Genomic DNA, 24,572 nt, shown 5'->3' on the forward strand with positions numbered 1-24,572 from the left:
CTTCCCGCCCTCTGGGCAGTCTTCGAGGGGGGGGTTATGTCAGGCGCGGTCCCCTCTCCCCTTACCGATAAGCGAGCGGCGTCCTCTCCTCTTGACACACCGCTCGCGTCCTCCTCTCCTCCTCCCAGCGGCAGCATGTCTAACGCTGCACGCTGGGAGCCGGCACTATTATCTAAGCGCCGGGGTCACTCACGTGACCCGGCGTTAAAGCTACAGTGCAACAAACACAGTGGGGGGTATAGATATCCCCCACGTGTGTTTGTTAATACTGATTGGTGGTTAGCCAATCAGGATTCAGGCTAGGATTTAAATACTTACCTTTCCTGTCTTTCTGTGCCCTGTTGTGGTCTTTGCTTCATAGTATTGATTGTGAACGTGTGCTTTCTGGTTACGTACTCTCTGGCTTGTAATACTGACTTTGTGACTTTCTCCTACCCTTTGACCTCGGCTTGTTTCTCGTTATTCTGTTTTCTGGTTCCCCTTACTCGGCTTGTCTCCTGACTATTCTGTGTGTGCTTAGCCCGGCCACTCTAAGGACCGGTACTGCACACTTTCTGTGTGTGTGTCTGTGTGTGTGTTAGCGTGTTGGGTTCCCCGGAATCGTGACACTCTTTAAGCAGGTTCCCCTCCCCAATGTCCCCTGTACTTCGGAACAGATCCTTCCCACCAGGAATGACAGCAGGTGACTTTAGTGGCCTCGAGAGAGCAGGTATCCATAGATACTGCCATCTATACAAAAACGACCAAATAGTCACCTACGACCAGCTCAGGGAACAATCCCCCCTAACAACCAGACTTCTTTCGCTAATACGAGACTCCAAATGCGAGACTTTGCTAACTCAAAAGAAGTCAAGGCCACCCTCCACCTCACCTGGTTCGAGAATATAAATGTTGCCTCTCTGGGTTTTCATAGAATTTTTGTTCACGATAGGTGTTGGTTTTCGTAAAATTACTTTTTTGAACAGGGTATTGAGAGGTATATTTCTTATTTAGATGGTAGGTTCTGACTTATATGAGAATAATCTGTTTTATCTCTGATGTATTTTTTAATTTTTATATGTTTTGTTTCGATTTCGACCTTTTCGATTTTACTTTGAATTAAAATAGAATTTTGTATATGCTATTTAAAGGATCCACTGCCAGGTATCAGGTTCTTTACCCATATTGATAACGCCGATTGGCGAAACGCGTTTATGGTTTTTATATTGTGTAAATTTTAAATATGAAAGTATATTTGGTAACTTTTTATTGTACCATCTATCTTTTTATACACATATATTTATTATTGCTACCTGGCATCATTCCTTTTTACCCGCTGGACTCCAAGTAATCCTAGGTGGGGATTATACCACCAACGCGAACTATAAGGAGCAGTTGATCTGTTCCTGTCTTGTGAGTATCCACTTTTACTATTATATATTTCATTTAAAGTTTTATGCAGAGAACACTATTGGCTGTCTCTTTTCATTTGAGTGTCTTTCACACTACGGAAGGAGGAAGTACGTGAAGGAAAGCCATCCTAATTTTTGTCCTACATGCGGGGATCTAAACCGCTGTACGCCCTCTACACCAGAGCTGGTTCTAGCTCTTTCAAATGTGAGTTTGCAATCAAGTTTTACATTTTAATTCCTCTTTTTTAAGATATACTACACTATTTTGGCTCTGTATTTGTTCTTATCTCTTGCATATGAGACGTCCCATAAGGAAGATATTAAGCAAGACTGCTGTTTCAGACCAAGTACCATCACACAATACGATTTCAATGGACATTGCCAGATAAGACTCTTTCCTTTTATTCATTGATTTTATCCGGACTTTTCGTATTATTTAAAGTTTTATCCAAGCGCAGCCCTTTCCTGTATTTTTACTCTCTTGTGTTTTATTTTAAGGGTTCTTGAGGGATTCCCTTATAGGGTTGCTGCTAATCTGTGTTATTTAGCGCTTACTCATTGTCCTGGTTTTATTCCCTTTTAATGTTGTGACTGATCAGTCTATGACTACACTACTATGCATATTTCTCTCTGTACTTCTAGCCACATTTTTTTTCTAACAGTTACAATGCTGCTAGGAGTATATAGGTTTGTTCGCCAGGTACCTTAAATGTCTATTTATTAAATTTAATTGCAAAGTATCTTTTAACCCTCTCAGACTTCCTAAAGCAACAGCTGCGTATTACATGTCTGTTGGCTCCTGCAACAGTCACTGTGTAAACTCAGATTAACACTGATCAAGGTTGGCTCATATGGCCATTGCTATCATCTGACAAGGAACTTGCGAGACTTGCATGAATCAGCGCAGTTAAGGTTGAAAGTTGAGTTGTTAGAGAGAAATTATATGGTTAGTGAAGTACAAGGTAAGGGTTAGGATTGGGATGATTTAGGGTTCGGCTTAGAGTGAGAGTTACTCCTTATGAGCTGATCATGATCACTGTTAGATCAACGCCAGGCTGAGCTTTGCATTGACCGATTTCAGTGAGAAGAGTGGTATGCAGAAAATTGAAAGTACTGGAAATAATATGAGTCCCAAACCTTTTTTGTGCCAAGGCACACTTATGTGAGAGGAAGTTTTCCAAGGCAAACCTACTTTATTCTACTTTTTTACCTACATGAGCAAATTAGAAATATCACATTTACTTGAAGCTTTACTAGTAAGATATGCATAACTGCAGCCAAAGTGACTTATTAATTTTAATTATTTGCCAGACGTATTAAAATAACATTTAAAAACTGCTTTCAACATATTTTCAACCCAAAAGTCATTTTTATCACAGCACACTTTGAAGTGACCTAAGGCATACCAGTGTACCACAGCACACTATGCAGTACCCATAACATACAACATGATAAGACAAAAAGGATGTGTAGAACACATTATAGCTTCATAGTTTTTGTCACAGTTCTTTCTGACATGTTACTGTCTCAATAAACTCAATAATCGAGATTTGTTGCATTTTCTTTTTAAACTCACCTGTTCCGAGCCCCACTTTAACCTTCTGTTTTAAAACATTTTGTACATCCAGATGACCACTGCACAACCTAAATAAATAAAGATATTATATGGTATGCAAAACTAAACTATAACAATCTAGTGCAGAATTGAACCTCACTAAAGATTTCTCCTTGATTTACATATTGGATTGTGTGCTCTGTTATGCAAGGAAAGTAGGCAAATAGGCTGCGGAATGAGAAAATAAAGTAAAAAATTTTTGATGTGTATTACTAAAGGATGCCTGTACAAAAATAAACTTGTGGAACTGGATGCTTCATCAAATATTTTTAAGATGTTTTGTAGGTTGCTTAGTGTAAACCTCCCCCCATTTCAAATGGAGAAAGAGTGACACGTTAATTTTAGGGGTGTTAGCAGGGGTGTAGGCATGGGCAAGGCTGAGATGACTTACTAACAAAAATGTATGCAAGTAATATTTAGTACAAGCAAAATGTATCTTATTTACACAGACTGATTTCTAAACACTTTCACTGTAGTTTACAGGAAAGTGAGTATTATTGCTTTATTGCTGTGTAGCTCTGTGATACACGCAGGCACACCAAGAATATGGAAAAGAGGGACATTAGAAAAGAAAATAGTGACTTTCCCTTGAGCTCTCTGCTCAGCTTCCTCGCGCGCCACGGAGTGATGCCGGGAGCCGGAATATGACGTCATAGTCCGGCTCCCAGCCCCACTCTGCGGCACGCGAAGGAGCTGAGCAGAGAGCTCACTAATCAGTGCTCCCTCGCCAGCACCGCCCGCCCAGCAGCCACTGGACCCCAGGGAAAGGGAGAACCCCCCCAGCATTCCCAAAGGTAAGGAGGCTGGGTGGGGGTTGAATAAAAAAAAAAAGTGAGTGTGTGTGTTAGTGTGTGTGTGTGTGTGTTAGTGTGTCTGCTAGTGAGTGTGTGTCTATAAGTGAGTGTGTGTTTTTGTCTGTTAGTGTGTGTATGTGTCTGTTAGTGAGTGTGTGTCTGTTAGTGTGTGTGTGTGTCTGTTAGTGTGTTTGAGTGTGTGTGTCTGTCTGTTAGGGAGTGTGTTACTATGTGTGTGTGCATGTCTGTTAGTGAATGTGTGTGTCTGCTAGTGAGTGTGTATGTCTGTAAGCTAGTGTATGCATGTCGGTTAGCTAGTGTATGCATGTCTGTCAGTGAATGTGTGTGTGTGTATTTAGAAGGCAGGGCAGGGGGGAAGGGTGGGGTAGCGCGGTGGGTTACAGGGGCGCCTGAGTTTTGTCATGCCTAGTGCAGCACAAAACCAGGATACACCACTGGGAGCATGGGTTAGTGTGCCTAATATTTTACTTTTAGCAATTTCAGTAGAATTACAGTTCAGGTTACTGTTTTTTCCGTCTTGTTTCCCCATCTCTGTGGCCAAAAGCAGACCAAACCCTGGTTGAGAAAATAATTTCTTACAGTTAACTTGAGTAATATATCTTGATGTATTATTCAAGTTTGGATGTTTCTTGTCACCTCTGCACTATTTATTCTATTTAATTGTTTCCACATTGTGATTTAGGTCATAATGGAAGTCAAGCTCTTTCCACAGGTATGTCTACACCAATACATTATGTTATTATTTTTTTTTTTTAATACAGCATCTATTTTTTTAATAAAGAGACAACCACGGTACCAACAATCTAATACAATTTAAAAAAAAAAAAAAAAAAAAAACTTACGAAATATTTGAATTGGGACAATGGGATATTGCAGCTCCTTTTCTTCTAAAGATACTGAGCTCTTCATCAGTCAGATGACAACCATGTGCCATCACTGTCTACATATCACAAAAAAAGCTGTAATTTACATATAAAGAGTTTGCAAGCCGGTACAAAGTACCTAAACACTGTATTAACAGAACCAATGGATTTAGACACACTTCAAAATAGCTCCTTAAAATACCAATTTGATAATGAAGTAGCACATTCAAATGATATACAGGGTTATTTAGTAAATAAGGGAATTTTCACATTTAGTGAAAGCATAGCTGAGAGTTTTCCAGTTTGGGTATTTTGAACTTAAATTTGAAATACATTTTTAATTATCACTTTAATAAATACACCTTGATAGTGTGTATAGGCAGAGGGCATATGATGTTGATAAATTATTAAGCTTTACATAAGGCTGATGATTTGATCTTCATCTATCCTCTGCCTGTACATGTGCCATATTGGAATGCCTTACTAGTCAAAGGGACAATCTAAGCACCAAAACATCTATCTTAACAAATCGGTTTTGGTGTATATATTACAGATTACATTACACCAAGTAGCTCAGTAATAGGAATTAAATCACCAAGTTTATACCATAGCCACACCTACCCTGGCTGAGACTCACACTGCCTCCCTACACACTTCCTAAAAAAAATATATATATTTTTTTTCTTTTTAGATTCCACAACTTGTAGTATGCACAGAAACTCTACAAATTGAAGGAGTGCATAAAATACCTTTTTTGGGATGGGGGCTTTACAGTTACATCATCCTTTCTATGAGTATGAGGAAGTGACCATTACACAACTTTATATTTTAATATATACATCTGGCGTATTGCCAACACATTCATAGATTTAAAGGAACACTATAGTCACCAAAACATGCTTAATGAAGCAGTTATTGTGCATCAATCATGCCGCTGACAACTGTTCAATTCGCCATTTATGTTTCTGTCCATGACAGACCTTCCCTGGCTACAACTGACACAGCCTGTATGAAAACAAAATAGTTTCATTTTCAATTAGATGTTAATTTGCTTTAGAAGTTTTTATCTACTGCTCTGTAAAATAGAATATACAGGAGGCTCCTGCAAGGTCTAGCAAGCTAATAACAGTGCATGTGATAACAAATTCTAAATTAAACAGACTGTACAATAAAGGAAGGGTAAACATTAGATGTCACTTTACAGTGTTTAGAAGGCTGTGTAAGTCACATACAGGAAGGTGAAACGAGTACTGTATAAACAAAATAATTTTACTTCTAAATGGCAGAGAATTGAGCAGCGAGACGGCAGGGGCATGATCCACACACCAAAACTGCTTTTATTAAGCTAAAGTTGTTTTGGTGACTTTAGTGTACCTTGCTGAAATTAAAATTGTCATCCACACATCTTGGCTTTCTGTGAATCATTGGTATAATACACTTGGCAGAGGGGAAGAAACAGAAAAAAATTGATTTATGAGTTTCTAAATATTTAATATATATTGAAAGAAAATGGAGGATAATTTGAAGAAAGAGAGAAAAAAAGATTAACACACCTTATAGGTGATTTTCAATATTTTTTCATGTATGTAATTTCTAGAGAAGTGAATAAATGAATACATTCCTTAATACACGCCTTACCTTGCTTGTCAGTAATTTGTTTCTGTCGTATACCTCTGTATAGCTATTGTAACCAGGAAACAACCTCATTACTTCTGCAATTTCATCAGTTGACTCACTTATATGGCTCTGAGAAAAAGAAGAAAAATATATACGTTTTATATGTAAAGAGTGAAAGACATTACTTTACAAATGGGCTTCAATATTTGGTGTTTTGGCTCACATGTCCAAAATTTTTCTATGCAAAGTAATCTCCTGGCAATGTCTGAATAGCGGCATCTGATTAGGCAGTTGGAAATCAGGAAGCCAGTTTGAGTAATAAAATCATGAGGCATGAAGAGACATTAACATTTAATGCCTAAAGCGTAAAAAATAACTCAAACTCTGTAATTTCTTCTGCAACTTAAATGTTGTTTTTCAATATCAAAGCAAGAAACAGCTGCAGAAGAAAAAAAGGATAGTTCCAATAGTTTTAAAGGTACAATCTTGCATTCATAGTTCACACAGTAAAACTTGTGAAAATACCATTGGTCAAATATTACATTTTACAAAAACCCATATTATAGGGGACGAACTACATTATGGAAGTAAATGTAAACAGAAAAAGAAACATGATACAATTATATTTGAACCAAGCATGATCACAGTAATGTGGTAAAACAAAGTATCATGTTGCCCAGTCAGCATGCCTGCCAAGACTTTATGTTGTATAATTGCAATAAGGAATATATATATAAAAAAAAAAAAGTACATTTACTATAGGAAATAAGCAGTTGGGTAATTAAGTGCTTATATAAGCATTCCAATTGTGTATATAAGCAGAGTTAGACTTGGAGCTAATACAATTCTGTAATAGTATCCCATAATAATCCTGAATTACCCAATCAATAATCTCTAGATGGGAAGGGGCGTTTACCACATTCTAATCTCTGGCAATGTACAGCTGTGCCACAATAAAACATGCTTAACCCCTTAAGGACACATGACATGTGTGACATGTCATGATTCCCTTTTATTCCAGAAGTTTGGTCCTTAAGGGGTTAAGTAGTGTTCCAATGGGTAGAGTCTGAGTAATGAGTGGAAGCATTTCTGATAAAATTGTTTATCTCTTCTTGCAAGCATGATTGTAAACTTGGTAATGTCCGCCATATATGATAGATAGTACCAGTGGAGCTTTAAATCTGGCTATATATTGTGGAGGCATGCCAGGGTGAAATAACAACTGTGAATCAATTTATTTCTAAATGATTTGCACACATGGAGACCCCTCCTAATGCCAAATGCTAATGCTAAATGTTAAAAGACTTTCTAACATCCTCGTCCCATTTTCAAATTTATGCGGTATGGGGGGTGGTGAGGGGTAGACATATGAGAGGATGGAGGGGGGTAGACATATGGGGGGCACCGGGGCCCCGTGGTTTCTAGATACGCCTCTGTGTGTGTGTGTGGTGTTGGGGGGTTACTTTCCCACTTCAAACCTGTTTAGGCGGACTTACAAAGAGATAGAGACTGGCTAACCTTCATTGACCACTGATCTAATAATGTCCAAGTCTAAGGAAGGATACCAGTTACATAACCCCTTTTCTACTTTGTGACTGTGACGGTTTCTGTGCAACAATGAGTACACCCATATGTATTGCACCATCATTTCTCTCTCTTTTCTGGATATGGATTAAAAGACTAAATACCTCTCTACGTACGCTACGGGCAGGGACTGTACCACTGTATGCCATCCACACTAGAGCTGGTCTAAGCTCTACTACACGTGAGTAGGACTACTATAGACCTTATCTTCCTGTTATCCACCGTCTGTATTAAACATATTGCACCATTATCTTCTCCTCTTTTCACATACGGATCCAAAGAAGCCCTCTCTATTTGGTCCATACAGAAAATACTCCCCTATTCTGGCCGTTGGCTGACCATTAGGCATAATTTAGGACTTTGTTTTGGTATCTCTCTCTTTCTTTTAAGGTTTTTTCCTTTTAAGATTTACCATTTGATCTTGGACTTTGCTTACTATTAGCTGTACTACAGTCAGCTTTGGCGCAACCTTTAGTTGTCTTGTCTTTTGTACTGTAGCACTCATGGCTGCCATTTGGTCATTTAATGGCATCCACCATAGAGTTACGCATCTCTATAATTTCCTCAATTTTATATGACCTGTATGCTCTCTAAACCTTTTTGATGTTGGCCATGATTCCATTGGCAAGCTTGTGAGAGTGTGCAAGTAACTGTTTTGTTTGTTTTGTTCTATGTATTTGGGCTGGTGAATATATAGTCATTGCTGATACCAAAGAGTAGTGGGATTCTGAGCCCAGGACTCCATTTGTAAGTTTGTGGAAGATGCTCTATAGAGAGTGTTATATTTTATTGGAAACACATTGGACCATGTTTTCTGAAAAGTTGGCACCTGGCTGGAGTGAAATGGTCTTGACATCTCATTCACCACACATCTTCTGCTTAATCTGCCAAAAACATTCAACTGTTTCCCAGAATACTGTAATATTTTAAGATGCACATTTTGCACAACTATTTAACAATTTCTAAAAATACTGTAATAAAAAGACCTGCCATGTCCATTCAAAGCATGCTATTACAATTATTAATCAGTTTGCAAGTAAATAAATGTACTGTATGATATAAAACCATAATAAATATGGATATTTTCTGTTCTGTTACTGTGCTATTCCAAAAGCTATCTGATATCTACCACCTACCTGAATGTGCAGCTGAAATTTGTCTGCAAGGTCACCAAGTTCATTCAGCAACTTTTCACTACAAGATATCGCAAACCGAGGAGTGATGATAGGTTTAACTCTGTTATACTAAAAGAGATCATTTCATTAAAGGTGCATCCAGAGCTACACATCAATTGTTCTCATATATGAGATTTAAATGTTTTATTGTTTTTATACATGATTGTCTTTTGTTTGCTAATGTTTATACCATTCAACACAGATGCATTGTATTGAAACATCCACTATGGGATTTAAGGTACATTGCAAGCACCATAATCACCACAACTTGGTTATTTCGCCAGGCCCTGTACCAGTGTAATCCTTGAAACTTTTTTAGCACAGTTTGCCACTTACCTGGGTCCCACAAGGCGATCACGTTGCTTCCAGTCATCTAAGATCTGGAGAAATTAGTTTTGCGGAGTAGAAGTCATACAATTACTTATTTGAATTCCATGAAAGAACCACTACATCAAGCATGTCAAACTCAAAGTCTGGCACGGGCCTCATAAACAAGGTTTAAGTTTATGTGGGCCGCAAAAATAAAAATACCTTAAATTTTCATAGAAACGTAGGTTTATTTTAAAAAGTACAGTTTAAAAAAAGAAACAGCACCCCCTCTACTAAACCCCAGTCCCCCACCTCTACTTAACCACAGCATCCCCCTCTACCACTCTGTGCCAAATCTGATCCTCCCACTGACACACACACATATTCACTGACAGACAGACACACACATACATACTCACAGACACACACATACTCACACACTGACAGACACACACACACACAAACATACTCACTGACAGACACACACACATACTAACAGACAGGCACACACACATACTAACAGACAGGCACACACACACACACACACATACTAACAGACAGACACAAACACATACACACATACTAACAGACAGACACAAACACATACACACATACTAACAGACAGACACAAACACATACACACATACTAACAGACAGACACAAACACATACACACATACTAACAGACAGACACAAACACATACACACATACTAACAGACAGACACAAACTCATACTCACTGACAGACAGACACACATACAGACACACACACACACACACACACATACTCACTGACAGACACACACATACAGACACACTGACAGACACACACACACTGACAGATACACACAAACACACACACATACTCACTGACAAACACACACACACAGACACACGCACACATACAGACACACTGACAGACACACACACACACCTACATACTCACTGACAGACACACATACTTGCTGACAAACACACACACACACTCACAGACAGACACACACACTTACACATTCTTGCACACACATCAGGGCTTGAGTCCTGCATGAATGCAAGGGCAACGGCGTTCCTGCACTTTTTTTACAGCAGGAACACCGTTCCTGTTGCTCCTGCAGGCACACAGGAGGCGGCATTTTTTGCCCCCCGTGTTCTCCCTGTCATGGGGTGGTCCAAGTGGTGGCTTGATGGCCACCTGATGGACCCCTCCTCCCGGCGGGCACCTGTCTCCCTGTCAGATGCAGCGAGGGAGCCATTTGCTGATTCCGGAAGCCGGAATATGACGTCATATTCTGGCTCCCAGCATCAGTAGACAGTCCACGCGGCGAGAAGGAGCAGAGCTAGGAGAACATAGCTCCCTCTCCGCATCTGACAGGGAGACAGCGGCGGGCTGCCAGCTCTCCAGGTAGGGAGACTGGGTGAACATTTGTAAATTCAAAAAACATGAATAATTTGTCTGTGTGTGTGTCTGTGAATGTATGTGTGTGTATGTGTTTGTATGTGTGTATCTGTGTGTGTCTGTGAGTGTATGTGTGTGTTTCGGTATGTGTGTGTGTCTGTGAGTGTATGTGTGTGTCTGTGAATGTATGTGTCTGTGTCTGTCATATACCGGCGCCCGGCTTCACTACAGACGGCGCGAGCGAGGGATCAGTGGGGAGCAGGAACATACACAGAAATACACTTTGCATCCTTACAAATACAAACACAGATTCCCACAATGCATCCCTTACATACACACACAATGCATTCCTTACACACAAACACATACTGCTTTCGATCCCTTACACACAAACACTCTACATCCCGCTCACAAACTGGTATTCCTATACACTACATTCCATAGGAACGCACACACGATACACAATAACACATGACATATCCCCTACACACATACACTTCACTCCCTGTGAGCAAACTCATGTGTGGGCCTTGTAGGTGGACTTATGGGCAGGCCTTGTAGGCATACTTACCATCAGGCCCTGGGGGCCCAGATCTTGAGCTGTGTAAGGGACCCCAAAAAGTTTAGCTGCTTCATGTTCATTGATTTTTGTGAGCACTGTTACAAACAGCCTCCAGAGAGCCTGTTCTACACTAGACCAGTGGAGCCAGACTGCTACCTGAGCCCATCATTAACCTCTTGTCATCATCTGGTGGTAAGTATGCAGTCCAGTATATTATTAGTGGCACTAATCTCTAATTTACCTCACATTAAAGGGACACTATGGTCACCAGAACCACTACAGCTTAATGTTGTGGTTCTGGAGTCTATAGCCTGTCCCTGCAGGCTTTTTAATGTAAACCCACTGCCTTTTCAGAAAAAATACACACTATGTGCAGCGTTAGCTCATTTGGCAGATCATATGGGTGGGGCATTGTGATGTCACATGGTGGGCAGAGCATATGGGGCGGCGGCAAATTTTTGTTTGCCTATGGCAGCAAAAATCCTTGCACCGGCCCTGGAAAAGTGCATCATTTAAAAAAAGGTCAGTGAAAGTTAAAGGTGATTTTCAGTATTTTATTTAGTTATGTAATTTCCAGAAAAGTGAAATTTACACATTAAGTATGCAATAGCCAACATCTAATTCTATTTAAAGGGAAACTCCAGTGCCAGAAAAACGATTCGTTTTTCTGGCACTGGAGGGTCCCTCTCTCTCCCACCCCCCAATCCCCGGTTACTGAAGGGGTGAAAACCCCTTCAGTGACTTACCTGGGACAGCGGCGATGTCCCTCAGCGCTGTCTCCGCGACGCTCCTCCTTGTGATTACGTCGGCCGGTTGCGCGAGACTAATCTCGCCCACCGGCCGAGGAGACCTAATGCGCATGCGCGGAAATGCCGCGCATGCGCATTACGTCTCCCCATAGGAAAGCATTGAAAAATAATTTCAATGCTTTCCTATGGGGTTTTGAGCAACGCTGGAGGTCCTCACACAGCGTGAGGACATCCAGCGACGCTCTAGCACAGGTTTCCTGTGCTAGAAACCAGGAAGTGACCTCTAGTGGCTGTCTAATAGACAGCCACTAGAGGTGGAGTTAACCCTGCAATGTAATTATTGCAGTTAATGAAAAACTGCAATAATTACACTTGCAGGGTTAAGGGTAGTGGGAGTTGGCACCCAGACCACTCCAATGAGCAGAAGTGGTCTGGGTGCCTGGAGTGTCCCTTTAAATACATTTTTAAAATATAAAAAGTGCTTTTAAATATTATTTTCTATTTTATTTGTATTCATACTCACTTTCTTGTTTTCCATGGCTTCTATAAACCTAAAAAATAAGAAATGTAGCATATTGTGTATAATATAAAATGCATACAATTTATTTTCACTTTATGTAGCATATTCTATAATATATGAGAAAAAAATAGGAGAAGTCCAGGCATTCTCAGGATACAAAAAGGCAAATTTATTGAACCCACTGCAACATTTCGACCTACACGGTCTATTTTTCCTCATCAAATACTTGGTGACTGGTCTGGTGCACCTGGATACATTTCAAATGGGTTTAAGTGCAGTTCCACATTCCTGCTATATTAGATATTTTATAATATATTGAGAATTAAAAATGTAACACTGATCCAACCACTTGAGCCACTTGGAACCTCTTTCTGTCTGTACTGGCACATAAAAAAATGTAAAAAAAAAAAAAAAGTTTACAAAAATGCAGTGTGACAAGCTTTTTACCTTTCAGCAACAACACAAATAGGAAAAACATATAACAGCAATATTGAGTAATTAACTTCTTTTGTAATAAAACCTGGAACATTTTATGAAACTGTAAAATACATTACACATTTAACAAAGTTGCTTGTTCCTCTTCTGTTTGGATAAGTCCAGTTGTAGGTGGTGGACCTCTTTTATTGCAGATCTCTTATCCCACTTGGATTTTGCTCATTGGATGGGAGCAGGAAAATAGAGCTCTGTACCATTGGAGTACATATCTGTCACGATACTTAGCACTACTCTACGGCTCCTGGGCTCCCGCAGCATCCTAAAGGAGGTTCTGTGGTTGCTACCATGGTTTGGGTCTCCCTGATTTGTCCTGCTGCTCCCTTTTCTTCCCGCATGGTGTGAGAGTCAACCATCACAGCAAGATGGTGGCCACCATGTGGACTTCGTGAAGGTAAGCATCAAGCAGGGAAATACAGTGGGCAGCGTGGAGGAGGTGGTCCATGGACAATGATGCAAACCAAGATGTCGCTGAGTCCCTGAACTATTTATACAGCCCCATAGTGCTCCACCTACAGTGGGAGGTTGCTGTTCATGTGACTCTCTCAGCCTATTTAATCTCAGAGCACCGTCGAAACAGTGCTTGGGTGGTTAAAGTTCCCTGTTCCTGATTCCTGACTCCTTGTGATTTTACTGTTTCCTTACCCACCTTCTTGCTGCTATTGATTTCCTGGTTCCCGACTCCTGCTTCCCTTTTAACCACGCTTTCTCACTGCCTGCCTTCACCTTTGGTCCTCCTGACCACGTTGCCTGTTTTCTCCCTCTCGGATTTCGTTACCTGTCACCTTTTTCTTATTAAAGGCCACATGCCACCACTGACCTTTCGGGGCCCTGTTCTCACTTTCATGTGACCCTGAGGTCAGTGATTGTAAGGTAGTGCTGTTCCACTGCAACTGAGTTCCTTATCAACAAACCTCAGCAGGTTGTCACAATATCTCATTGCTCCCTTGCCATTATTTCTCAACTCTTTTGAAACAATTACTTTTCAGTCTTTTAATATTTAGTATGAAATGTAATGTTTGTTTGTAAGATAAGCTTGGTAATTTTAAATGCAAAAGGGCTGTCCCAGGACACATTATACACAATAACCCTTTAAACTTGAAGGAGAAGCATTGAGATCAATGTAACTTGCCCATTAAACAGTTAAATAACAAAACATGTTAAGGGTCGGCCAGCATCCAATTAAACCAAGTTGGGATAACCAAATACTTCCGTTTGTGGCCTTCCTTATGTATAGTGAGATGTTTTACAAAGGCACATGATGGACATCTCATATTCTCTTATAAAGCAATAAAGTGGACACTTGGTCTCCCCTTATTTCTAACTCTGTATGTCATAGGAGAATACTGGCACAAATAGTAACTGTAAGAAGTGTTTTGTATGCCATCCATTCCTTCCATTTGCTCCAGAGGCAGTAATATAAGTAGATTTTATCACTTATGCCTAATATCCTGACAAATTTCCCAACACACCAACATATCAGGAGAAACCCAATACTCATTGTCCAAAGTCTCTCATTTATGTGTTACGTACCAGGGGTTTCTGTTATGAAAATAGCACTCACAGTCTTTGTCTTTTCCCTTAAAATCAAATGTTTTTATTTTATTACACAAATTTTATGATGAAGATATTGACAAAGTGTAAATACAGGCCCCCAGAAGTATGAAGAATGTAACCTGTGATTAGAACGAGCCTATCGGAATTCTACTTACTAAAAATAAGACAACTATTTTAACACAACAAGATACACCTCTAACTAGATACAACTAAAACCAATCATACAAAACCGTCTGCAGTCTCTTTCTTCCTCTTAAGTATGTAGAAAACCAATAAAATAAGCAACTACATGACAGATAAGATCAAATCAAATTAATATTACCTTTCTGTTTCATTAATAGACTCTTCAGAGCTTTCAATATATTTTGGATAGGTTTCATTGCTATCCATACAAACCTTTCCAATGAATGCTCTTTGACCATATTGATCTGTTATTTGAGAAATATAAAATAAGCAAAGGTTTTAGTCAATATTCTTTTTGCCATGGTAACATGCCTTAAAATGCAGAACTTAGGATAACAAATGCAGACTAATAGAACAGACTTACTACTGGACCTTAAAGTGGCCGGGATTAACGTACAAAAAAGAGAATCCATAGTCAAATACAAGCCAAGGTCAGGAAGGACAGAATACATGAAAAATAGCCAGATTCAGGAAAACCGATACGAAGAAGACATTTAAATTAGATGGGTAAGAGTTACATAAATACTAGCCAGAGTCAAAATCAGAAATAAGAGACAGGAATAAGGAAAACACCAAATGAGTACCAGAAACAGAAACCTTGACAGGGCACAGTAAATGAGACCAAAGAACTTTAAATATGTGTGTTTTGATTGGTCCATGTCATGTCATGCCTGTGACCCCAAAGTGTGTGTGAATGGGGATGCAGTAGTGGCCTACTGGACGAACCCAAAGTGATATGGCGCTCCTTCTGTGCCTTACAGGAAGGCAAGCCGCTCACAGGGCTTACATGGTCAGCAAGCGCTGAACGGGTAAGAAAAATAAATTTAGGTCTCGACCCATTGATGTGTTTCCACTCAAAGAAAGCTATCAGAGAACATGCTAACACATCTTCTTTAAGAGGTCTTAAAGAGACAGTGTTCAAAGAGACACTCCAGACCCCTAAAGCACTTGATGAAAAGGTTTGTGTATGTTTTTTTTATTTTTGCAAAAAGTGCAGATTCAAATAGAAATTTACACTTTTATAAATGATATTGGTTACACCCCCTTAGCTTTCAAGCAGACAACAGGTAATGTTACCTCCTGGTTTGGTTAGCTCATTGGAGTTCAACAAGAGGCAGCAATTGCCCAGAGCACCTGCCTTGGAGCTGTATTGGAATGTCTGTGATTGGACAGCCACAGAAAGGCTGGGTGAGGTTAGAAGGGGAAGGCTTGCAAAGGCAGCAGACAAGAGAACTGCAGGTTTTGCAAGATGTTTTTAGATAAACCCCCAATGAAAACATGCATAATTACAGTTGCAAGAAAAAGTATGTGAACCCTTTGGAATGATATGGATTTCTGCACAAATTGGTCGTAAAATGTGATCTGATCATCATCTAAGTCTCAACAATAGACAATCACAGTCTGCTTAAACTAATAACACACAAATAATAAAATGTTGCCATGTTTTTATTGAACACACGAAGTAAACATTCACAGTGCAGGTGGAAAAAGTATGTTAACCCTTGGATTTAATAACTGGTTGAACCTCCTTTGGCAGCAATAACTTCAACCAAACTTTTCCTGTAGTTGCAGATCAGACGTGCACAACGGTCAGGAGTAATTCTTGACCATTCCTCTTTACAGAACTGTTTTGGGGATGTCTGGTGTGAATCGCTTTCTTGAGGTCATGCCACAGCATCTCAATCGGGTTGAGGTCAGGACTCTGACTGGGCCACTTCAGAAGGCGTATTTTCTTCTGTTTAAGCCATTCTGTTGTTGATTTATTTCTATGCTTTGGGTCATTGTCCTGTTGCAACACCCATCTTCTGTTGAGCTTCATCTGGTAGACAGATGGCCTTAAGTTCTCCTGCAAAATGTCTTGATAAACTTGGGAATTCATTTTTCCTTCGATGATAGCAATCCGTTCAGGCCCTGACGCAGCAAAGCAGTCCCAAACCATGATGCCCCCACCACCATACTTCACAGTTGGGATGAGGTTTTAATGTTGGTGTGCTGTGCCTCTTTTTCGCCACACATAGTGTTGTGTGTTTCTTCTAAACAACTCAACTTTGGTTTCATCTGTCCACAGAATATTTTGCCAGTACTGCTGTGGAACATCCAGGTGCCCTTGTGCAAACTATAAATGTGCAGCAATGTTTTGTTTGGACAGCAGTGGCTTCCTCTGTGGTATCCTCCCATGAAATCCATTCTTGTTTAGTGTTTTACGTATTGTAGATTCGCTAACAGGGATGTTAGCATTTGCCAGTGACTTTTGTAAGTCTTTAGCTGACACTCTAGGATTCTTCTTCACCTCATTGAGCAGTCTGCGCTGTGCTCTTGCAGCAGTGCTGAACTTTCTTCCTTTATGCTAGTCAACAATTCTTAATCGTAGGTCTTCTGAGAGCTTTTTTGTGCGAGTCATCATTCACATCAGGCAATGCTTCTTGTGAAAAGCAAACCCAGAACTGGTGTGTGTTTTTTATAGGGCAGGGCAGCTGTAACCAACACCTCCAATCTCATCTCATTGATTGGACTCCAGTTGGCTGACATCTCACTCTAATTAGCTCTTGGAGATGTCATTAGTCTAGGGGTTCACATACTTTTTCCACCTTATTGTTGTGACTTAGATGATGATCAGATCTCATTTTATGACCAATTTGTGCAGAAATCCATATCATTCCAAAGGGTTCACATACTTTTTCTTGCAACTGTAAATGCATGCAAGTTTTCATTTGGGGTATATTTATTAAAGAGTAATTTGTATTTATTTTGTATTTAGGCAGTGGAGTGTCCCTTTAATGAAAAAATTATTAATGGTGCAATGAACAATAAAATATGTTGCTTTGTAAAGAAATTATAGCTACACCTGCCAAAGCAGAGCAGGATAAAAAGAGCCCTCAATCATCCTTTTGTTCATATAGTGAAAGGAATGCTAAATGACCGGAATGTTCAACAGCTCAAGTATAGCTGCTCAGGCCATTTATAGTAGCATTAGTGAGCAGTGGTAAGAAGACTGCAATCAGTATATTAGTCCTGTTCTTTTTAATGGAACGGTTTGTCACAGTAACTGGGGCAGATCCGATGCCAATGGCAGTATGGAAAGGGGTAAGTTTGCTGTGCTAAACACAATGTTTGGTTCCACGGTACAAAGGTCAGGCCACGTCCAATCAATTTCATTTTAAAACCATATTTTACTCAAAAATATTCAGTCAGTTAGCAAACATGACCTAATTAGGATTCCCTCCATCAATCATGTACATTCTGTTCAAATCTTTGGAACATTTGTTTTTTAGTGATTCTCTTTCATGAAGACATAAATTTTGTCACAACTACGCTACCTTAGTCACAACAACAGTTATTGCTCTTTTCTTTACCCAAGTTCCTAAATAACAGTGTTCAACCCATTCTGTTACATTTCAGTGGAAGCATAGACTGTTGCAGTTTATCTTAGAATGTTCAAATTAATTACTTTTACTCATTGACTTTTTACATAACATAAAAATATAATTCTTACGTGCAATGTCAGCCAAAATGAGGGAAGAATCTGTGTGAATTGTAGCAAAGTAGCAAGCCGTAGTTGTCCCATTCATCAATGTCCTTTGCTGAAATATAAACTAATCTTGTCATTATGTGATCATTTCCCTTTTAATGGTCCTGAATGATCCTGACGTTATTGCTATTTAAACATTACTTTAGATGAAGCATTCAAATTTATCTTTAAATTTAAAGAAATACTCCAAGCACCATAATCAATACATCTCACTGTAGTGGCTATAGTGCAAGGAGTAACATGACGTCCCACCACTTTAAGGAGTCAAACAGTTTTTTGAGCAGTATAATTTCTTACTTTGGATCCGCCAGGCACCACTCATCTTGTCCACTAGAAACTCTAAAGAGCCAGACATTCCTAAAGCAGGTTGTAGCTCAATGGCTCGGGATGATCTGCTGACACTCTCATACTACAAGCTAACAGAAGTTAGGAACCTCCAGCTCTCTGGCATTAGAAGAGGAGGCAGGGAGCATTGCCCCAGTTGACCAAGGGTAAGAAGTCAAATTGCTCAGGATGCCAGATTGCGCCCCAGCCCGAAACCCTGGGATCTGTTCCGTCATGATTCCCTTTTATTCCAGAAGTTGTTTGGAGGAAGCTGAAAGTGCTGTGTATGCCCAGTGCTGGTTGAGTTGTGTGGGTAGTGACTGAATTTTGTGGGTGGAGGAATTAGAGTGTGGCTGAGTGTTGTGTGTGGTGTCTGAGATTGTTGGAAAAGGAGGTTGAGTTTATGTAGGCAAGTATTTAATTTGTGCCCCTGCTTGCCTTTTAGCAGAAGAGTGATGTTATCCCTTGTGGTTTGGTGGAGTGGGCCCTGAGCAGGATCCCTGGTGATCAGGAGCAGATCACTACAAGAAAGATTGATATTTGAGAGGTTAACACTTCTGAAGTGGTTAATGTTTATGTTTTGACGTTTCTTTATTGTTTCAGCTTGTTTTCATTTTTTATTTTCGAAACTCGCAAATGTTCTAAACTGAAAGCAAACACAAAATGACTATACATCTTTCACATTGCAATGTCAATATTTGAAAGCGATCTTTACACCATTACTAGTTCTTCAAATTATCACGTATTTCCATTATATGTACATGATAATTCGCAGAACAATAATAGTTGCACGGTTATGTTAAACACTGATTGTGTCCAAGTAATATAGTTGATGTTCAATCTTACAAATACAGTAGTTACTTGTAAAAAATATATGTTGTTTGACAATATATTTACTGTGACAATGTTACAATGATTACTGGGGCACTATGGCCACCAACGCAACTTATACTCATTTGATTTTGGCCTAGATTTGCTGTATTTTGTCATTGCTCAATTCTATTTAGTTTAAATAAATAAAGAATAAAATGTTTGCAGCTTTCAGCACGTCTTCCTCCTTAGCTATAACCACTCTCTCTCTCTCTGCCTCTGAAAGCAACGTGAGCTGAGCTGCTTGAAGGCAGACATTGCAAACTAGAAGAAAGCCAGGGAGAACCATGGTGAGCACATATGGCTGTCAGGTTGGCTGTCTGTATGTCTGTCTGTCATTTTTATAACAATATGCTTTGTTTCCCATCTCCTATGAGTCAGTTCCAGGGACTGTCTCCTGCACAGCAAGGGGTCTAGATTAGGGCTCTGGAGGGAACTGCAGTAATTGTTACATGATTCTAATGTTTTTTTTTGTTTAAATCTGGAAATGTAGTTAACAGTCAACACTTTTAGGCTCTGTGTGTTAATCTTGTTTGCATTAATTCTTCTTTAACAACTATTGCACATTAACCTTTTGCAACACAACAGTGGTGAAATTTGTTGAAGCTAGAGTAAGACAATCATTGGGAACATCTCTTAAGAAGGAAACGGTTGACTTTTGTTTGACACTGATGTAAATGTTGCTATTGTGAAAATGTAGCAGTAGTAGTGTGTGGCCAATGATTTGTCATATACTAACTGATAGTGCTGAAGTAATCATTCAGACCCAGGATCATTACTTCACTCTGACTGGCTACAAAAAGTAAACTAGTTGAGAACTGATATGGAATTCGCAGACTAGGAGCCTAGGATCATCTAGTCTGCAGAAATATAGACATCATTTAACAAAACTATTTATACAAGTGCAAAATAGAATTAAAAAGTAACAAGTAAATAGAGTGTTTCTAAGACCGCTTACCACAACTTCTCCGTATACATTCTCTGCAATGTCCAAGTTGGAGAAAGTTTCTTCAGTAGGGAAAGTAGTAAATTCCAGCCACTGTAGAAGAGGCTTATCCATTCCTGATCCTACAAATGCATACTGGGGGGCATGTATGTGGGTATCAATCATTCCAGGCATGAAGAATTCACTGGAAACAAAAAAGAAAATATGATGGCTCAAATTAAGCACCACTAGACTTTATAAGAAAGAACACTTATCTTCAGCTCACATGTAGGACGATGTCCATTGTATCTCTAACTGTTGCTACATACAAAATAGTCATGCCCTGTAGCACAATCTGTGTTGCCAGCAATACAGAATATTGCCTCTTAAAAATTTAGACATTGGGTGTTTAACGTATGGTCTTCAGCAGTAGTTATACGTTAAACACCCTATATTATTAAAATGTGCGACTGTATTTCGACATGAATATGTTCTGCTATACCATGCCTGTGCCTGCTGTTGGGGCAACACGGGTCTGATTGTTCAACCTGTTGCACGAAAAAATAAAGAATTAAAAAAAAAAAAAAATTTAGACATTGTGTTTCTTACACAGAAAAAGAATTAGATGAATAATGGTCAATGTTGTTATATAACATAACTACAAATGTAAGCTGTTAGCAATGTTTCATCCGAAGGTAAATTGGTAGTTTAATTGGGATTGACGTTACGACCCATTTTAGCTGCTTATGTTTTTATTACATTTAAAGGTTTTAATCACTTGTTCATTTTCTACTAACAGTTGTGTGCAGCACAGTATGGGAGATTCATTATTAAACCGAACTAAGAAACAAGAAATGAAGAGCCAAATCAGCTATTACTAATAATTATTATAACGTAGGATCTCCTCAAAGTAGAAGGGCCGAAGTGAAAAGAAAGGAAAGGAAGAAGAAATAAAATAATTTTGATTTTATATATATTATAAAAGAATGATAAGACATTTACAGGCAACTCAGTCCTTGAAATTCAAACGCACAAGACATATCCTAGACCCTTTCACAAAAAGAAAGACTGACTCATAGCCTGCACTATGGGACAGAAACCTTATTGCATGACAAAACTGTATTTTTATTGTTGCTTAAAAAATGAAGATTAAAAAAAAAACAAAAAAAAAAAATACATCACACCTGATGATACACACTTTAGCCCCTAAATTATGGAGGCAATTATGCTATTCTGAACCAAAACAAAACTTAGAATTTGAGCTTTATGTTTGTTCATTTTTTTTTTTTTTTATCTCTTTCATATTAAATTAACCCATAATTATTATATAGTATTTTGTTCAGGAAAAATAGGGATTTCATTTCATATCAAATATTCATATGTGAAACATAAGTTAATATGAATAAAATAAAAAAAAAATAAAAATAAATGTTGTTATTTTCCAAGTTCATCATGGCATATTAACTGTCAATGTCATATTACTGTTAGCATTTACTGCAATAAAACACACATATGTGGATGCTGAGATATCCCACAAGTACAATGATCTCCACCTTGTTGAGGTTTTATGGTGGTTTGGGCAGTTACAGGGTCAAATCTAGGGCTTGCCCATTGCAGTTTTTACACTTTAAAAGTGCCTATGTTGCCTTTTTGTTTTTGTACAGTATATAGTAATTATATACTGCTATCTGGACAAGGTATGTGGCAACTGTTGAAATGTAGTTTTCTATATTTGTACTGGAAGGAGATAATTTAATTTTTTATGGTTATTTAATAATATTATAGCACATGGTACCAACATTACACACATTTCACGCATATCATAATCATCGGCACTTCCATAGATATGGGTGCCCAAGAGACCACATAGATAAAACAGGTAAATTAAAATAATCTTCATTATACATTTCTTAAAAAAATAAAATAAAATACAGTGGCAGTGCATTTTGGGAATTTGGGGAGGATGATTGCTAAAAATTACTAATCAGCCATGATGCATTTAACAGCACAATGCAGCTTTCAATGCATATGTGAAAGCATTTCCCAACGCAAGGTGTGGGTGCCAAATCTTCTCCTCCCATGTCCCATGCTAATGAATACAAATGATGAATGACTACTATAATAAAATGAATAGGGTTTTTTTAACCATCCAACAAATTTGGCAACTTTTCAAGTCTCATGATGTCTTTCTCAAATTTCAAAGATAAAGAAATTTTGGCTTTGAATTATTAGTGGATTACTAGGGGATGTAAAAATCAGAGTTACTGATGAAAATTAGTTAGATTTGTCAGTCATAAGAATATGTTTTGTGGAAATGCTAAGCAAGAGCAATATAATGATGTGGAGTCTATCGGAGGGCCCCAGCAAATTGCTTCCCACTCTTCCTACACCTATTTTGCATGTAGCAACTCTTGTAGGTGTGTGAAGAGGATTGTAACTGCATGCACAATGAGGTTGAGGGTATTAAAAATGCTGGGCTTGTTGGTGATGAAATGAAGCAGAACACATGCACAAACTCTCTAGCTCTATTTAAAAAAATAACATCCACTCCTAAAATACCTTACTAATAAGACAATGGTAGTCGATCAATAACCATGGCTTACAATTAAAACATTTTAAAAGACTTTACTTTTGGCTCAGTTCTTCAATTTTTCTTTCTTCAAATCCCCACTTCTGTAACAAGTTCTCTTGTTCATGATCACTTTCTACAAACAAAATCTAGAAGAAATTAGATATCTTAGTAAAACACAAATATTAAATATTAAATGTATATAGAAAAAAAGAATCTCTGGAAAATACAATAGTTCAGATGAATGTTAATTGAATAGGAGTCATTTTCATATGTGGAACATTCCATTTCTAAATTTGACCATTTCTGATTAGTGTCAGTGATTATTATATTTCTTTCAAAACACTGAAAAAATAGGAGCTAAGATGACTACAATATACAGTAGAACATATGAAAAGTCTATGCTGCATTATAAAGAATTTGCATGCTACAGGAGGAAAATCAATCCCCAAAACTGCCTTGGCAAACTAATCTTTCTCTCAGAATATATGATTAGTATGTAGATATCCATTAGTATGTAGATGCTCATTAGTATGTTTATGTTATATATGACCAGGGAAATGTGGTGGATATAGCAATCTGGCATGCTTTTTTGTTTTGAATATTTTTATTGTGTTCACATTATAGATACATGTATCGAACAGATTTGTGAAATAATAAAGCTAGAGATTGCCCACGCAGGGGTTTAAGCATTGGATGAGAACAGTATAAACATTCGGTTGCCTGCGCAGAGGGCCGTTTAACGTAACAGTTTAGTATACATTTTATTGAACATTACATTGCAAACGTGGTGTGTGTAAGGCGGGCCGGTGTCCGCATAACGGTCCGGTAAAATTTGCTTGAGCGGATTTGTCGGTTATGGCCTGCGCAGAGACCTTTCAAATCCATTTTATAGTGTGTATCAGTTAACATAATAGCATGTACGAATGTATATCTGTGGAGTGCTGGTGGGCCGTTAAAGCGTAAGCTGATATCTTAGGGCAAATATATCATGTATCGGTAAACAGAACTATATATTGGTTTCAGCATCAACTTTTGTTTTGCGTCTTAACCGTCATAAGAGTAGTCTATGTCGGGTATTCGGTTCGTGTCATACGGTCGTCGCACGTTCCAGGTGCGTGTTGCGTATCAGCTCCTAAATAAGCTTTGCGTTAGGATATACATCCTGAGGAGAGGCATAACGGTTAAGTGTTGCTGGTAAGGGGCATAGTGGTGCGGGGTCTGGTCTGTAGCGACCCTCAGGGTGTTTCCCTGTGTATGTCCATACCTATAGTAGTGTCGGGTGCAGTCCCTCTTTATGTTGCGTGTGGGATCGTATCTGTTCGGGGTGAGTCAGCCCTCATAGTCGCCGTAATTCGTGGTGTCCCTGTGGTGTTGTACGTGTGGGTTGGATCATTTGTATTGTATTCTCCGTTGCGTGTGCGTCTCATGTGTGGTGTACGTTGCACGGTTTTCATTCAGTACTGTGTCGGCTATGTCTCCCTGCTCTCTCTGGGTGGGATGTCTATCCTCATAATTCTGTGTTGCG

The 24,572-nt window shown here is 38.9% G+C and overlaps 1 protein-coding gene across 1 annotated transcript in view; it reads right to left on the reverse strand.

Annotated features, from left to right (window-relative positions):
* Positions 1-24,572, reverse strand: part of GDA (guanine deaminase) — a 123,175-nt gene that overhangs the window by 46,696 nt on the left and 51,907 nt on the right. Inside the window, exons 2-10 of the mRNA XM_063455043.1 lie at positions 23,105-23,193; positions 20,509-20,680; positions 18,321-18,408; positions 14,967-15,072; positions 12,599-12,626; positions 9,022-9,129; positions 6,323-6,430; positions 4,664-4,761; positions 2,968-3,035 (exon numbers count right to left, since the gene is read on the reverse strand). Coding sequence (XP_063311113.1) covers positions 2,968-3,035; positions 4,664-4,761; positions 6,323-6,430; positions 9,022-9,129; positions 12,599-12,626; positions 14,967-15,072; positions 18,321-18,408; positions 20,509-20,680; positions 23,105-23,193 — 865 coding nt within the window. The remainder of the gene's footprint in view (positions 1-2,967; positions 3,036-4,663; positions 4,762-6,322; positions 6,431-9,021; positions 9,130-12,598; positions 12,627-14,966; positions 15,073-18,320; positions 18,409-20,508; positions 20,681-23,104; positions 23,194-24,572) is intronic.

The sequence above is a fragment of the Pelobates fuscus genome, chromosome 5 (assembly GCF_036172605.1).
Source record: "Pelobates fuscus isolate aPelFus1 chromosome 5, aPelFus1.pri, whole genome shotgun sequence".
NCBI lineage: Eukaryota > Metazoa > Chordata > Amphibia > Anura > Pelobatidae > Pelobates > Pelobates fuscus.